Source organism: Solanum dulcamara, chromosome 11, assembly GCF_947179165.1.
Source record: "Solanum dulcamara chromosome 11, daSolDulc1.2, whole genome shotgun sequence".
In the NCBI taxonomy this organism is placed as follows: domain Eukaryota; kingdom Viridiplantae; phylum Streptophyta; class Magnoliopsida; order Solanales; family Solanaceae; genus Solanum; species Solanum dulcamara.
Window position 1 is genome coordinate 39,467,479 of NC_077247.1, and position 17,346 is coordinate 39,484,824.

A 17,346-nucleotide genomic window follows, 5' to 3' on the forward strand; every position below is an offset into this window, starting at 1 on the left:
TAAAGTGCTAGCGAATTAAATGAGTTAGGACAGACTGTCTTTTTTAACTAAATGACCTATAAAATAGCAGTCCAATCCATCCTTAAGCGGACTACGGGTTGACCCTTCAATCAAAAGATGGACAAAACTGGCCTCTTAGAAATACTATCGAACATTGATCAACACATCACCAATACGTCAAAAATTCACATGTCAATGAGTTCCATACATTTTAGTGGAATACTTACAAAAAAATAAAACATGCAAGAAACAACAGTCAACAATCATAAGATTCATTATAACAACATACATTACATAATCATTTTTTCATAAACTAGACAAGAAAGGAAAAACGAGAAATTAGGCATAAACACAAAAGTAAAAGAGGTCAAAGATTCATAATTATAATAATTTTAATTGCCTAGTTGCTGAAGATTTAGCAAAATAAAACTACTTAAAATATATATAATAAATATTTTTAAAATTCATGACCCACGGGCTGGCCTCTGAGGTTTACGGGTTGAGCCATGAGTCTGGCGGATCAAATAAGGCTAGGCTAATACCATATTTACTTGTATTCCCTATTATACCAAAAAATATCCAAAATTCCTCTATTTCCTTTAACTCTCTCTCCCTCGCTGATACATCACTCTTCCTCCCTAAATTCGCTCCTCTTCATCAGTTTTTGAGATTTTGAATTTCTGAGTACATCTGTTATTCAATTTCAAGGTTCTAACTAAGGTATATTTAAGTTTTTCCTTAGCTGAAATCTCACTTCATCCTCATTCAATCTGATTTCTCCTAAAATTTGTATCGTTTGATTTCTTATGTAAATCTTTGAAACATCTTCTAAAATTGGTATCCTTTGCTTTCTTCTGTAAATCTTTCTATTTTTTAACTCATATCTTCAATGATATATATGGAATCTGTTCATGGTCTCACACAATTGAATAAAAATCAAGGAATTCTTGTTTCACCTGGTTCTGATTCATCTTGAAAAGGTTACAACGAGGTTACATCCAAACATTGTAACAATCCAGCAGTGATGGATAACTACGTGAGAAATTGAAGTCGCAAGCTCCAGTTAAACATGCACCCAAAGAACTAGACAACAAGATTAAAGGAGTTACAACACGCCCTAATCTCCCAAAAGTATGAGTTCAATTAAGTTTTTTTTAATGTCGTTTTTATGAAGGTTTTTTGATTCTGATACATATTATTTATGTATCAAATTCTCATGTATCAAGTGTTAACGCTTCTGATACATAGTATTTTTTTAATGTCATTTTTTTGAAGATTTACTACTTCTGATACATCGTGTTTAAGTGTCAGTTTCTATTATATCAAATTTTAATAATTATGATACATCTACATTTATGTATCAGATTATAATTTATGAAGTCTTACTGCTTCTGATACATCTTTTTGTATATATCAGATTCTCATGTATCAGATATTTTAATGCGTCTGATACATCGTATTTATGTATAAAATTCAGGTTGTATTTAACAATTTTTATGTCAATGCAGGGAATGAAGTACGTCATCAAAAAGATTATAACTATTTTTTTTGTAATAGTAAACATTTTAGATGTATCTACTGTTTTAATGTATCTGATACATTAACTGTAATGTATCAGAATCAGTAAGCAACTGAAATGTAATAATCTTTCCATATATCAATTGAAAAGATTTGCATGTTTTTCTGATCTGTCAAACTCGAATATAAAATCAAAGTTTATGTAACATATTCTAATGTATCAAACTTGACTGCCCGGGGCATCTTGCTTATGTATCACAATAATATTTACCATTTTTAATGAATCTGATACATATACTTTTGTATCACATATATGTAATAATTAAACTTCGCATATATGTATCAGTACTTATGTATCAACTACACAACTAATGTATCTATACTGATGTATTAGTATATAATTAGAACATGTTATACCTAACTGATTAATCAACAACCTGCAGGAAATAAACTTCACATATATGTATCAGAACTTATGTATCAACTGTAGAACTGATGTATCATAATTGATGTATCGGTATTTAATTAGCACATATTATACCTAACTGATGAATCAATAACCTACAGAAAATAAAATTCACATATATGTATCAGAACGTATGTATCAACTATAGAACTGATGTATCAGTATTTAATTAGCACAAGTTATACCTAACTGATGTATCAAAAAACTGCAGGAAATAAACTTCACACATATGTATCACAACTGATGTATCAACTACAGATCTGATGTATCAGAATTGATGTATCAGTATTTAATTTGCACAGTTTATACATAACTGATGTATCAAAAACCCGCAGAAAATAAAATTCACATATATATCAGAACTTATGTATCAACTACAGAACTGATGTATCAGTATTTAATTAGCACAGGTTATACCTAACTGATGTATCAAAAAACTGCAGGAAATAAACTTCACACATATGTATCACAACTGATGTATCAACTACAGATCTGATGTATCAGTCTCTAATTAACACATTTTATACATAACTGATGTATCAAAAACCTGGAGTACATAATTAATGCTCTGTTTTTTGGCTTGAAACTTCATGTACATAAGTGTTGCCTTTTTTAACCAATTAATCTCATTAATTAGATCAGTAATTGATTTAAAGAGCCAATCATACCTTATCTCCATCTACTATCCATAAATAACTGATGTGCATTAACTATTCTACAACTAAAGTCGATGTATCAGATATATAACTTATGTATCAACAAAACTGAAAAAAGTTGAAATCGACTTTTGTTTGAATTGATGCTCTATTTTTTCCATTGGAGACGATGCTTTATTTTTTGGCTTAAATCTTCATGTACATAACTTTTGCTTTTTTAAACCAATTAATCTCATTAATTAGATCAGTAATTGATTTAAAGAACCAATCATATCTTATCTCAATCTACTATCCATAAATAGCTGATGTGCATTAACTATTCTACAGCTAAAGTTGATGTATCAGATACATAACTTATGTATCAGCAAAAACTGGAAAAAAATTAAAATCGACTTTGGTTTGAATTGATGCTCTATTTTTTCCATTCGAGACGATGCTCTGTTTTTTGGCTTGAAAATTCATGAACATAACCATTGCTTTTTTTAACAAATTAATCTCATTAATTAGATCAGTAATTTATTTAAAGAACCAATCATACCTTATATTAAGATACTATCCATAAATAACTGATATGCATTAACTATTCTACAGCTAAAGATGATGTATCAGCAAAACTGGAAAAAAAATTGAAATCGACTTTGATTTGAATTGATGATCTGTTTTTTGGCTCAAATCTTCATGTACACAACCGTTGCTTTTTTTAACCAATTAATCTCATTAATTAGATCAGTAATTGATTTAAAGAACCAATCATACCTTATATTAAGATATTATCCATAAATAGATGATCTGCATTAACTATTTTACGGCTAAAGTTGATGTATCAGTTACATAACTAATGTATCAGCAAAACTGAAAAAAAGGAAAAATCAGATAATTTTGGTACGATGAGGGATGTATAATAATTAGATTTTTCCATTATAGAATTTAAGTAAAGTTTACAAAAATTTAATCCAACCCCACTTAATTTAAAGATTGAATTGGGTTGACTTCACGGACCAGGCCAATAGACCAATTCTACTTGTCAATAGAATTGTTACACACAGTTTTTGTTTCTTCTTTCTTTAATGTCCAACTAACAAAGTTATATCACATGCCACTGTTTTTAGTGTGATAGTATATGATTTTTTTTGATTTTTTTAAAAGAATAGGGGTTTCAAAATTGATATGTTTCAATTAATTCTTTTTTCTTAAAGTGTTTGGCCACTCAGATAAGCTAACGTAAACCGAAAATAATGGCGTTTGGCCATACAATTTTAAATAACTGTTTGGTAATATATGGTAGTCAAATTTTTTATTCTAAATTAAAGTTGTGCTTTTCGAGAATTTTTTTCCTTCACAAAATAATAATATTTTTTAAAGTAAAATACACATTCAAATACAACTCTAATTTCTAAATAACATTTCTAACTTAACTTTAAGTAGTAATTTCAAATATCACCATATTCATGTCTAAACACGGACTAATTTCACTGCTAAATGGCAAGGAGGGACCGGAATATTTAAATGAGGAAAAAGGTTTTACCATGGTCATGAAAAAAGACCAGGGAAGACTAGCTATCTCGAATAGTACAAATATAAACAAAACTTACCCATCAAAATTTAAGTCAAAAGAAATCACCTAATTTTCACTAATTATATTATATGATAAAGACGGATCAATGAACATGACATCCAAAGTCAAATTCACACTACATATTTTCATTTCGTAGAGAGAAGATGGGTCAACACGTGCCGCTTCACTGAGTAGAGCATGTTGCATTAAATGGAAGAATGGAAACTTCATTTAGTGAGATTTCGATGTTTATTGTAAAATAACCACTTCAAATAATGATATAGAAAATGATTAAAACAATATCATTAAATTATATAAAATTAAATAAAAAAAATATTTTGTTAATAATTTAATCTAAAAATATCTCTATAATAGGACCAAACAAGCTTTTGGCCGTCCCTGACTCCATGCTTTGTCTATACGTCGTCAAAGTAAAAAACCATGTCTTTTGTTTTCCTTCAATTCTGTGAGCCTCTGTGGGCAGAAAAGTCAGCTCTCGTTGTCACTCACGAGTCACGTGCATTTATGTTGGGCACGTAAGTCCAATATATGAACCCCAACTCTCCCCCACATGAACAAGATCCATTATGTGGGAAAAGGACAGCTGAGTATATCAAAAACCAACCAGGACATCTTGTACGATCCTATTTAAAATTTTAGTAAATCATTAGGGAAGTGATTGGAATTGATCGTATAGCAAAAATAATAATTTTCAATCTATATGATTAATGCAATATTTGATTAACGACATTAAATAATATATGCACTAATTAGTGTTATTTCATATGCAATGCGTGCATCGACAATAAAGGTGGTTAAAACTATTTAATGATAAAAAATACCCCTATTGTTGATGTATAGCAATGTAAAATGACATTGAGTAGGCATTTACCAATGGAAATAGGTCTAAAACCATTCATTAAATATAACACTGGAGCATATTTAATCCTTCAAGTTTATCGCTATTAAATAATTTAATCATTATTAGTCGCCTCATAACAATTCTACTATTATTATTTATGGTATAAATGATTATTGAAAAGTGATAGATATTTTTTCATCGAACTAACAAATCTCAAATTCGAGTCTCTTTAAATAGGAAATCATTTTTATTAGGAGTACTTTACTTTTATTGTGAAATTTTCTGATGCGAATTTGAATATAATCGCCTCAATATAAATATCAGACCTCGAATCGGATAAGAAACCAAAAGAATATATGTTTTGGCATAACTATCATTCACACCCCCACAAATACATAGCGCTGAGTCATCGTGCCCGTATATGAAGAAAAGAAAACAGAGTTGAAAGTTAAAAACAAAATGACCAACTTTTTCTTCTGCCTCCAATTCCTCCTATTAACCACTGCTTCATCCTTAACTCATATCTCAGGACAGACAGTTCCACCACCACCACCGACATCCGCCACAACTCCACCGTCCCGCGCGGCCCAAGAATTCTTGGATGCACATAACAAGGCAAGAGCTGAAGTGGGTGTTGGCCCTCTGACATGGAGTCCAATGTTAGCAAAAGAAACTAGCCTTCTTGTTCGTTACCAAAGGGACAAACAAAATTGCAGCTTTGCTAATTTAACTAATGGCAAATATGGTGGCAATCAATTATGGGCTAGTGGAATGGTGGTGACCCCACGTATGGCCGTCGATTCTTGGGTTGCTGAGAAGAAATTTTATAACTATGCTAATAATTCATGTACAGGGAATGATAAGTGTGGAGTTTATACACAAGTTGTTTGGAAGAAATCGATAGAATTGGGTTGTGCTCAAGCTACTTGTTCTAAAGGACCTGCTACTCTTACTGTGTGTTTCTATAATCCACCTGGAAATGTAATTGGAGAGAAACCTTATTGATCTGCAATTTACATGATTTTGTAATGTAACTTTTGTGTATTCAAGTTTCTAGCTTACAATAAGAAGCACTCTGTTCATTTTGCTGGTATTCTACTTTCTCTTTTTCACTTAACAGAATTTTTTCTCATTTTAAACGTAAGAGATCTGAAAGATCATTTTCTATTATTCAATTTGTAAGCGGATATAGCCGATCCAATAATTAAGGTGCAGGGAGACTAAACCTAGAATTTAAATTTGATGAGTTCAACTTTTATTTTCTTAATTCGGAATCCATTACATGAAAGTATGAATTCAAAAATTTAATATTTTTTGAAATTTTAGTAAATTTTCATATGTATGTATAGTTGAACCTATTGAATATATGTGTTATCCGCGCCTTTGATGATTAGTCTATGGAACCAACCGAGTATCCTAATGTCAATAGGGGCTTGGGATTAAGAATGATGTTACATACAAACCACAGATTGTAGACATTCTTCAGTCAATTCCTCCATTCTAACTCCAAAATTTGCATGCATTTAAACAGGAGAGAAAAGGAAATAAGTTCCCTCTTAAAAGGAAAAAATGAAAAAGAGAGGTCTCACAAAACACTCTTTTTCCCCCTTTTCACTTGCCCCCTTAGTGACTCGAACCTACAACCTAATGGTTGGAGATCAAAGTGACTTACTACTAATCAAATCTCTATAATGAATAAAAGTACGTCACTTCACCAGCTCCTTCATGATTAGATACCGGAAAGCAAAATCATGACGAACCCATTCAATGTTCTTGTGAGAATTTCGCTGCTGAATATTCTTAATGCTTCTTCTAAGAGATTCAGCAGGTAAGGATTGCTGGATCATCTCCATAACACCAGCAGGATATAGGCCAGAATCTTTAGCAAAGGACTCCACAACTTTTGGCAAAACAACTTTATCATCTTTCTTCACACCAAAAGTTGCTCTAATATATTCTTCTTTTGCTGCTTCCAGCTCCTGCAACACTCTCTCCGGTGTATAGACTCTTACCTGACAAGGGAAACGTTTGACCCGTGAGACAACCAAATGTCATAATTGTTCATCACATCATATTGCCAAGAGATTCTTATTGTTTTTCAATTAAGATTCAAGAACGTATAATAGTCATTGATTAATTGATTTACAAAACCTTAGTCTAAGCCTACGAGGATTTGAGATCAACCAATTAGTGAAACCCATTTCTACTGATCACTGTATTTGCATGATAACAGGAGCTATTTTTCATGAACAGAATATAGATGACTCTCAGCACATTCTAAGGAGCTTCTCAGATAGAAACTGATGTCAATTTCTAACCTTCCAAAAATAAATTGCAGCAATATTAAATTTCATGTAAATTCAATTATTATTGAATATATAAGAAAAGTGTTCATCGCAAACTTTGAGGAGAAAGGAAGATTATGGACAATACCGCAGGATCTGAATGATTGCCTGAGCAGAGTGCAAAGTGCAGAAGGGGTTCTGGATGTTCAATAGCATAGGCTTGTCTTTCATCACCTGCCTTAAATTTTCCTCTATAAGAAAGAAACAAGCGAAGCCACTGCATCAAGAGTAAGCTTTATCAGCAATACAAGTACCAAATTTGAGAAATCCAACCATGTAAGACTAGTAAAATGAGACATGCAGGGATCAGAAAATTCTAGACATCAGTATCAGTGTAAAAAAAGAAGATCCTTGGATGCTTTCATGGGATTCTTGAATAATAATGGTTCCTGAACTAACACAACTACTTTTAGAGGTTTTATGTAGTAGAGAACATAGTTGTTGAATATGAAATTTAAGCTGAAATGCATATGTAACAGTAGACTAGTTTATGAGGTGTACCTGTCCTTGTCTAGACACCCGACATCCCAAGATAGAGCTCTGTATCACATTCACACTGACTACATGACCACCGACATTACAGGCAGCCTGGGTTAAGTAAAAAGGTAAGACAAAATGTACAAGCAATTCTTGGCCAAAGAAATAAGTTTATCTCACTTACCTTCAAGAGTAGATAAACTCTCTTCACATTCTTTTGTTGAATCCCATAAGATAAAAATGCCTAGATAGGAATAGTTGAAAAACATCATAAGCTCAGGGTGGATTTGAAACTTCACAGATTTCTTAACCTATAATGCTGAAAGTTTAATCAAGAAGAATAATTACATGCATCACCAATGCGTTATGTATGTTAATCCAGAATGCTAGCTTTTCTTCATGACTCAACTTTCCCGGATCTATTTCTTCTAGGCGAGAAACAATTGACCTGCAATGTAAAACGTTAATGGGCGTTTTACAGCAAAAAATTGCTAAAGTATATACCACGAGATGCCTGAATCTCAGATTTCCTTACCTGAAATTTTGCAACAAAGGCTCAATATCACCTAGTTTGTGACTATCTTTATATAGACCTTGTACTTCAACCATTGTGCTATAAGGTCCACGGAACTCCTTCAACCCTTCCACATGAAAAGGATTGTCATAACGAACATCAAAAGATGAATCTTTCCTTAATCCCGGGCTCCATATATCACATTGGTCTTTCGTAGAAAAGGCACTCATTGATGACAAGGATGAGGTTGGTGATGAGAGACACAGCTTTGCAAGTGGAGGATCAGCAAGTTTGCAATATATGGTGCACATGCACCTTACCATGTTCTCAGACAGCTTGTTTGGTGTCTCTGGAACATGATCAGAAATACGGTTGCCAGGATGCTCCGCCAAACTGATTAAATTTGAAGAAGAATTCTGCGCGTACTGCAAAGAACCAATTAAAGTGAAAAACTCTCAATTCTCCACTTTTCATTTTTCTACAGAGGGAAAATCATAACACTACAACATGGATAGATGCAAAAGTAATATCTAATCATTTCCCTTTTCCTAAAGTACAGTAAAAACTTATCTCTGATACAACATACCTCCGTCATAGACGAAGGTTGAGATTGACAAGCACGCAAATCTTTGCCTGGTATATCCTCTGCTGTGGAAACTCTCTTTGACAGATCTGATTGTTGAGTTAGTGAGGAACGACTTCGATGGACCCCAGATTCTCTAACTTTGTCTTCTGTTGTGCGAGTTGTTTCTTTCCATGGATTTGATACTGACTGCCTATCAGGATGAGCGCAAGAATTTTGCCTTCTCACTCTAGAATAAGATTTAGAAAATACAAGGCACCTTCTTACTTTGGCATACATAGGAGATTTTAGTTTATCATCTCTAGTGGGAGAAGACATGGATGAGCTCTGTTGATCAAATGCTTTACGATATGATGAGAGAAGATACTTCTCCAAACAAGCTACTTCCAACTCTAGTACTGAAATTTCTCTAGTCAGTTCTGCAGCTGGCTGGATGCAATTGAAAAGACACATGACTAACATGGAGGGTATTAAAAACAACACAAAAAATATAGAAAAACTCAATTTTGACAAGAATAACCATGAGTGCGACAATGAAAATAGATACGGCAAATTTACAATATAGTATGTGAGATTTACACTAGCTATGTTACTTCACAAGGAGATGTAAGAAGTATGAAATGCTCAAATTTCCACAAAAAGCTGACGGAATCTCTAATCTTATTCAAGGTGGAAGTAACCAAAACAATGTCATACTATAGTATGTCATAGGTGCTACAAGGAAAAGGAGGAGGTACCTTAGGCATTGAGGGCTGAGTGATGTTTTGCGAGAAAGATTCACATCCCAATGCTTTTTCTAGAGAACATCGAACTATGACTTGGTGCTCTAAGCTTCTCTCGAGTTGCATTATCTGTAAAGTAGTTAAGTTTTCGACCAGACATTAATAAACTGTTGAACCAACTGGAATTAATAGTTTTATCATCTCAATTTTCTTACCTCTTGCCTCAAAGAACTTTCGACTTCCTCAGATGACCACCGCTTCTTCTTGCTCTCACTACAGTCATTTCTGTCACCCTTATCCTAGAAAAAAAAAACAGATATCTCCTCAAATGTCCCAAATGCTTGGTATTTGTAAAGATATGACACCTAGGCCTAACTCCACCCCAATAGCTAGCTTGCCCAAGTCCATATAAGTCGACCGTCAGTCCATTTCCCAACCAATGTGGGACTTTAACCCACTCATACAATATCACTAAGGCATGTTCCTTGTTAGTCTTCCTTCCTTTATCTTGGAGAGAAATTTAAAAGTTTAGGCAATTGTTTGATGATGTATAAACAAATTTGAAAGCGCACAAGGAAGCGAAGGTACAATATAAGTCAGGATGCAAGATAAGGATCAAAAGTTCATGGTGAGTTCAATTATCCTTTTCCTTTTGCACCCTTTTTAACTTGTAACATATTTTGGTCACATTTTGCTATGAAAGCTCTAACATAAAAAACAGGAAGGACACATGGAAGCTTCCTTACCAAATTCAATTGATTAGAGTCCTCTACTAAATGATCCACATTGTCTTTGAATCCTCGTGTATACGGGAAGCTGCATTCGTGAAGATCAAATAGCAAAGAAAATATTAACAGAAATAATAGACATCACCCAAAAAATCATACTAGCATAGAGGAATAAGCTAAAAAAAAAAAACATTTTCTGGAGTACACAATGGCTCCTACTGTAAACATACTTCACTCAAAGAACTAAAACAGTAGGAAATTAATAATTTAAGAAAATAAATAAAGTCCTTCAATTTTCTTTTTCCACTCTTTCTACAATACCTTTGAACTTTTGCTTTTTAAGACCAACTCAAATGAAATTGAATCAAGAAAATAGCAACAATATCAGCTTGCCAAGCGAATACCCCCACCCAAGTTGAAAGTCTTTCAACTTAGGGAAACCCCAAACACAAAAAAACAGAGAAAGAGAGATTACAAAATACTACTCTCTATGTCACAATTTACGTCGCACCGTTACGATTTCGAAAATCAAGCACTTTAATCTTGATCGTGAATTTTAACATATAAGTTATAATAATTAACAATTCAAAATATTCAAAAGACATGAAAAAATCAGTTTGATTTTCGATATTCGCACTGTGCCACGTAAATTGGAACGGGAGGGATTATACGTGCAATAACAAGAAGAAGAAATTCAATGGTTACCTCTTAGAACGTTTGTGTTTAAAATTGGATACTTGCATTTGCAATAACTTTCTCCAACTCCTTTTCAAGAAGTAACCTGAAAGCTTGCCATGAACAAACTCTGAACTTTCAACACTAAAAGAGCTTGCTAATACACAAAGAAAAGATAGCCCTTTTGACAAAGAACTAAAGTGGTGCATATATATACTCTTTTGCTCCAAAAAAATCTGTTACATGAAGAGTCCCAATATAGCTTTTTGGCAGTAAAGGGAACTTTTTTCAACAAAGAACACATTAAATCTACAAAGTACTACACCTCCAAAAGCAAAGATCTTTACTTGATTACAAGGTAAGTCCTTAAAGTGGTGGCTGAATAATGAATAGCAAATTTAAAACTACAACTTTACAAGAGATTGATTAATTGGAAGAATATTGGCAACCTAAAAGAAGAAGATAAAGAAAGAAATTAATGCCAGCTTAGTGGATTACTAATTTAAGTTGACAAATAGTACTTTAGAACAAATATTTTCAGCTTAAGTGAACTATTGGGAATAGTATATATTGAATCATGGGGCTAGTGAAAACAATGTTAGACCATCCTAAATTGGGGTTAAAATACACATATGCTCCCTCCGTTTTAATTTTAATTTGTTTGTTTTTTATCTTTTCGCTTTTAGTTCTTTTGACATTTTTTTTAATTCTAATTCACATTACATACTTAAAAATTATAAAATTAAAAAATATTATGGTACATTATATGTAGCTAAATTTAAGATTACAAGATATGAAAAGATTTGAAAATTTCTTTTATTTTTTAAAATTGTATGTCAGATCTAAATCAGATAAATAAATTAAAATGAAGGAAATATTATTTACATTCTTTCTCCAAACCTACATGTCTAATGAGTATGTCTGAGACCTAGCCTTTTGTTGGAAAATTGAGTTTTTTAAGTTTTATATTTTGAGACAAACAGAAAGTTTGTATGGTTGAAAATTAGAGGCCTCCTGAGTCCTGACACAATTGAACAAGTGTTTCATGTGGATCCAACCACTCCATAAAACTATATATATTATATGCAAGTGTGTATATTCCCATTAGTATTTTGTAATTCAAGCTTATTATAACCACTATTTTTAAGGAATTGCGTCTCATCAAAGCTTAAACAATAGAAAAGTTTTTCTTTGCTACTCAAGTCATGGTTATATCCAAATATCATGCTTATACATATCTGAAAATCAACAAAGAAAAAGAGAAAAAAAAAATTCCTCGGAGTGGCTTGTTTTAGAAGTTGGATTTGTAAAAAAGAACTTTCATTCAAAAATTAGTTTAATTTTTTATTGATCTTGTGTTACTTGAGGTCCCAAATTCACAAACTATTTATATATATATATAATAGAACTTTAAGGTGAATCAAGTTTAACAAAATTGATCAGTCGTTACAAGCATTATATTGTAAAATAGAATTTTATAGAGGCTTGTCATTCACAAGGCATCGAAAGAACACTTACCTAGCCTTAGGATGAGAGAGAAGGGTTTTGAAGCTCTACAAGTCGGACGGGATGAGGGAAAATGAAAGTAAAGGTCAGAATTTTACATATTTATAGAAGTTGTTAGGAGATTGCCTGCGGCCAAAATATGTGGGCCGTAAATGTGCAAACTTCTTAAAATGTGAAATTTAAAATTTTAAAAATAAGATATGTTAGCTATTATAACAAGCAAATATGACTTGATCGCATAAACATGAAATAAATTAACAAGTATATATTACCTAATTATTCTCTACCGCAATTGGGATCTAAATCTTGTAATTTAAAGTAATTTTTGAATTACCTTTATTGTTATTTTCTTAAGCGTATAGTCTCTTTCAGGGATGGATCGGATCAATATGTACGGAATATATATATATATATATATATATATATATATACTAGTCTTTGAGTCTTGACACACAAAGTAATGATAGGACACATAGTGCAGCTTTTATACTTGTGGATGCAAGTTCGAACGTCGAACTCTAATAATAAGATTCATATAAACCAATGAGCCAAGACTCTTCCATGTTCACATAACTGATGATAAATTATACTTCGTTTTCTAAATATTGATATAGCTTACGCAAGTTGTGTACGTTGTTCAATTCTTGGCACCCGAAACTTTAAAATTATAGATTTGTTTTGCTTTTTTCATTTTAATTTGTTTGTCTTGCTTTTCCTTTTAGGTTGTTTAAAGAAAGAATGACATTTTCAATATTTACTGCAATAACTATCCAACATCTTGTATGACATATTTCAGAAGGCAACATTCAAAAAATATTTTAATATATTATATACATTTTAATTAATTTAATATCACAAAATTCAAAAGTCTTTTTTATTTTTTTAAATTTTGTCAAGACTAAAATTTAACTGAAAGGAGTAACTTTTAATAAATATTTTGACCAACCAAATATGAAAAAATTTATACTATTGAAAAAATCGAACACTATGATCACTCCATATTCCAGTTAACACTCTCCTTTCATCTCTTTTGAGGCGAGAGACTATTTTTTTTTCCGGCTCTCTACATCTACATGTACGCTTATTTTACATGAGTTAAAAGTAATATATGCTTAATTAATGAATATAAATGATTTAATAATATTAAATAAAATTATATTAATAATATTGTATTGGGCAAATTGAAACAGCTCGTACGTCTGGCAGTATAAAAGGTGGATACGTGACACAAATAAAGAATGCTCAAGGAAATTGATTTAGTGAAATGAACTGGTCTCGAAAATATGTTTGGTGTAGATCGGCCCCGTAATTAGTCTCGGAATTCGAGAATAATCGTCAATGGGAAAAAGGCGGAAATTTGTGTAACGTCCCTAATTATTTAAGCTAATTTTTGAATTAAAGTGGTTATTTCTTGATGATATGATCAACTGCTACTGACTCGAATTTTGTTACAGGGAAAAAAAATGTTTTTGTTTAGCTATATTTTTGGGTGATCAGACTTAGGAAGGCCATAAACCCTTTATAATCTGGAAATTTGGGAAATCTTATAAAATAAAAGTTCTAGATAATTGAAATACCTTTCCAACCATAGGTCGTGGGCTTATAGGCGACAACAGAATAAAATGTTATGGACGTTTTAACACAGAAATGTCAAGCAGGGTGATGATTTTGGGCCCAACCCGAATCCAAGTCGGGTCAGGCCCATTTTCTTTGACATTTAAAGGATAAGTTCATCTTATCTCTTCCATTGTAGACCATAACTTTCTAGAACATCATAGAGAAAGAGGGAAAGAGAGAGCTTCTAGGCTAAGAAGCCATTTTCTACCCAAATCTGAGTCCCGAATTCTGAAGCTCGTGAAGAGAAAGGCGTTGCACGTTACGTTGTCTTCACTTTGAGCTAAAAAATAGCTAATAAGGAGTGTGTGGTCATAGTTGCTGCACACCTAAGGTAAGATTTAGGTTCTTTTTCTTGTTAACAAGCTTGTTTAGAGATTTAACGGTTTAAAACGGAGGAAGTAAGCGTTGTAAACTTGTTTGTTGGCTTTGTTGAGACTTATGGATTTGGGGCTGTTTTGGTTTGATTAAATGGGTGTAATTAGTTAAGTTATGATGTAGAATGATTGTTGATAATGTTGTTGATGTTGTTGATAAAATATTATTGTCGAAATTGGGGGAATAAACTTTGTTTGCAAACCCGTTTTTGAGATGGTACTGCTGTTAGTGCGTTGATGATATCTTTTTGTATAAAATGAGTTTTGTGTTGATTTCTTTTGGATTGGAAACTTAAGACATATATATAAATGTTTTGTGAAGGGAATAAAGTCCAGTTTTGCCGTTTTCAGTTTGCAAACTTAGATACAACCGGACAAGTATATCTGTCCAGATTCTTGATTTTCAAAATTCGTCATGTGTATCTGTTAGTATTTTGATGATATAATTTTGTACAAAATGAGTTTTGTGTTGATTCCTTTTGGGTTGCAAACTTAAGAAGTATATCTAAAAGTTTCATGAGGGGATAAAGTCTAGTTTTTCTGTTTTGAGTTTCGAAATTTGGATTCAACCTGTGGTACTTGACTTTCCGAATTTACTGTTTTAGTAACATAATTCGGGTCGAAACATTCTAGGCTTGTTTGCAATAATAAATCTTGTTCTATGTCAATATTATGGATATTATGGAAAGTTAAATAAGTCATTTAATGGTATTTTCAAGGTTGGTTATATCGTGTGCAAGTTGAGGAACTTGAGACATTTGATGGCCTACGGTTTGAACTTTTGAAGTCGTGTTGGATTGTTGTATGCTAAAAGGCTGAGGTTTGTGTATAAACTCTTGTTACCTACTAATATATTAAAACCCTATCTTGGTATGGTTGCTATTGTCTTGAAATATGTCTTGTCATATTGGTATCTTGGGAAATTTGCAAGACACTTGCTTAACTCACCCATTTGTACGGATTGCTCGATCACTTGACATTCTTGTGGAACTTGTCCTTCTTGTGGCTGTGACTTTGTCACTATTGGCATGCCTCTTGTTTCGGACCCTTTGCCATCTTGATTATGGATTTTTAGTTCGTCTTAAGTATGGAAGCTGTCCATTTTAAGTACGAATTAGGAAGCCATTTTTAATATGGTTCTTGGTTCTCTTGATTATTGGGTCTTTACCCTTCTTGATACAGGGATTCGGTCCTTCTTGATACTTGAATCATGTTTGGTGTGAGGGCATGACGTACATATTGGGCGAAACTTGATGTTAAATCTTGTAAATATGCTTCCATGAATTATTGACACTTACCCTTTTACGCATCAAACTTGATAGTTATGATATATTTGTTGTCTTGATTTATTTATGACGTGTACATTTGTGTTGCCTACGACTTGAGAAAATAAGTTGAAGAACTCAAAGGTTTCAAACTTGTAGTTTTACACCACTAAGCTTTATGCTTAGCAATAGTTATTTCTATCGTAGGAAATGTCCGAGAAGAGGCTTGAGGTTGGCCATTGGAAATGAAGTTTTGGGAGCTTAAATGAAGATCACATTTGCATATAGGCATCTATATTTTGCAGTATTTTGGGACGTGTATATGATTTATGGGTTGCTTGTATATTTGTATTTATGTACATATTTCTGAGGGTTGTAACTTAAGGATGGTTGCTTGTTTTGTAAATTTTGGGGTATGTACATTTCTAAGTTTTATGAAGCACTAAATTTCCCCTTTGGAGTTGGAATATTTGAATGAAGCATAAATAATCGTAATACATGAAATGTCTCGGAAGCTATTTTTTTGTAAAAAAACTATTTTGAGAAGTCGCCTATCCTAAATTGGAATTTTTATTTGATTTAATTGAGATGAAAAAAATTTTAGTTGGCTAACAACTTACACCTTTCACTATTTTTTTTAGATTATATAAATGGGCCTTACGGAAAGTTATTTGTTTTTGTGTCACGAATTTAATATACGTTTTTTTTAAAGTAGTCGCATCCTCCCTGGAGGGTCGCTACAAGTGTTGGTATCAGAGCCTAGGTTTGTGGTTCTAAGCATTTTGCTGTGATTTACTTAGACACTTGTTTTTTTGAAGGGTTTGGGCTATGTTATGTGATCACTATAGGGTAAATAACATATTTAATGCATACAAGTTGCAAATGCATCATATTCATATCCCTAATGCAATGTGATCTTCACTTTTAAAGGAGTTACGTTATGGCCTCTTCTTTTCATAGACCTATGGAAGCAGCTCGTGAAGATATAGGTGACTCTTATTCCCAACCTCATACAGTAGAAGGGGTTGGCGAACAGTCCTCAGATCAATATATTCCTCATACTAGTGGGTCTGGTGTGGGAAGTCAACAAGGAGTAAGAACTGGTTCGCATTCTCACATGAGCCCTGGTATTCAAGTTATGAATCCTCTTTTTCAACAGATGGCTGAATTCTTTCACCGTATGGCTGAAACGATCCATGACCCCCATGGGTTAAACTTTGAAAAAATGAGGAAAATGGGTGGAGTGGAATTTGAAGGCATTGTTGATCCCACAGATGCTGAACAATGACTTGAGCGTATAGAGAGGGTGTTTGAGCAGTTAGAGTGTTCTGATGTTGCCAAATTCAGGTATGCCATCTTGTTATTGCAGAAAAATGCTTATGACTGGTGGGTAAGTGTGCCAAATGCAAAAGCAAAACCTCCAGTTCTTACCTAGGATGATTTTGTTAAAGAATTTCATATGAAGTATGTCCCGCCTGCTTAT

General features: G+C 32.8%; 2 protein-coding genes across 2 annotated transcripts; one reads left to right on the forward strand and one right to left on the reverse strand.

Annotated features, from left to right (window-relative positions):
• The first annotated feature begins 5,401 nt into the window (after positions 1–5,401).
• On the forward strand, positions 5,402–6,150 carry LOC129873282 (STS14 protein). The gene has a single exon (XM_055948346.1). It carries the CDS (start codon positions 5,517–5,519, stop codon positions 6,060–6,062), a length of 546 nt encoding a protein of 181 aa, XP_055804321.1. The 5' UTR covers positions 5,402–5,516; the 3' UTR covers positions 6,063–6,150.
• A 385-nt stretch (positions 6,151–6,535) lies between these two features.
• Positions 6,536–11,535, reverse strand: LOC129875105 (uncharacterized). The gene is made up of 11 exons (XM_055950538.1): positions 11,132–11,535; positions 10,445–10,514; positions 9,914–9,997; positions 9,714–9,827; positions 8,980–9,405; positions 8,415–8,818; positions 8,228–8,327; positions 8,064–8,123; positions 7,904–7,990; positions 7,491–7,619; positions 6,536–7,069 (listed from the first exon to the last, which is right to left on the reverse strand). Exons 1-11 carry the CDS (start codon positions 11,308–11,310, stop codon positions 6,764–6,766), a joined length of 1,959 nt encoding a protein of 652 aa, XP_055806513.1. The 5' UTR covers positions 11,311–11,535; the 3' UTR covers positions 6,536–6,763.
• Between the last annotated feature and the right edge of the window lie 5,811 nt (positions 11,536–17,346).

Bases quoted from the DNA above. Each gene is read 5' to 3' on its own strand.
- LOC129875105 (XM_055950538.1), bottom strand. From the start codon at position 11,310: ATGCACCACTTTAGTTCTTTGTCAAAAGGGCTATCTTTTCTTTGTGTA. The intron at 9,828-9,913 runs GTAAGAAAATTG...ACTACTTTACAG, and splicing joins AAAGTTCTTTGAGGCAAGAG to ATAATGCAACTCGAGAGAAG. The intron at 8,819-8,979 runs GTATGTTGTATC...GGTTCTTTGCAG, and splicing joins AACCTTCGTCTATGACGGAG to TACGCGCAGAATTCTTCTTC.
- LOC129873282 (XM_055948346.1), top strand. From the start codon at position 5,517: ATGACCAACTTTTTCTTCTGCCTCCAATTCCTCCTATTAACCACTGCT.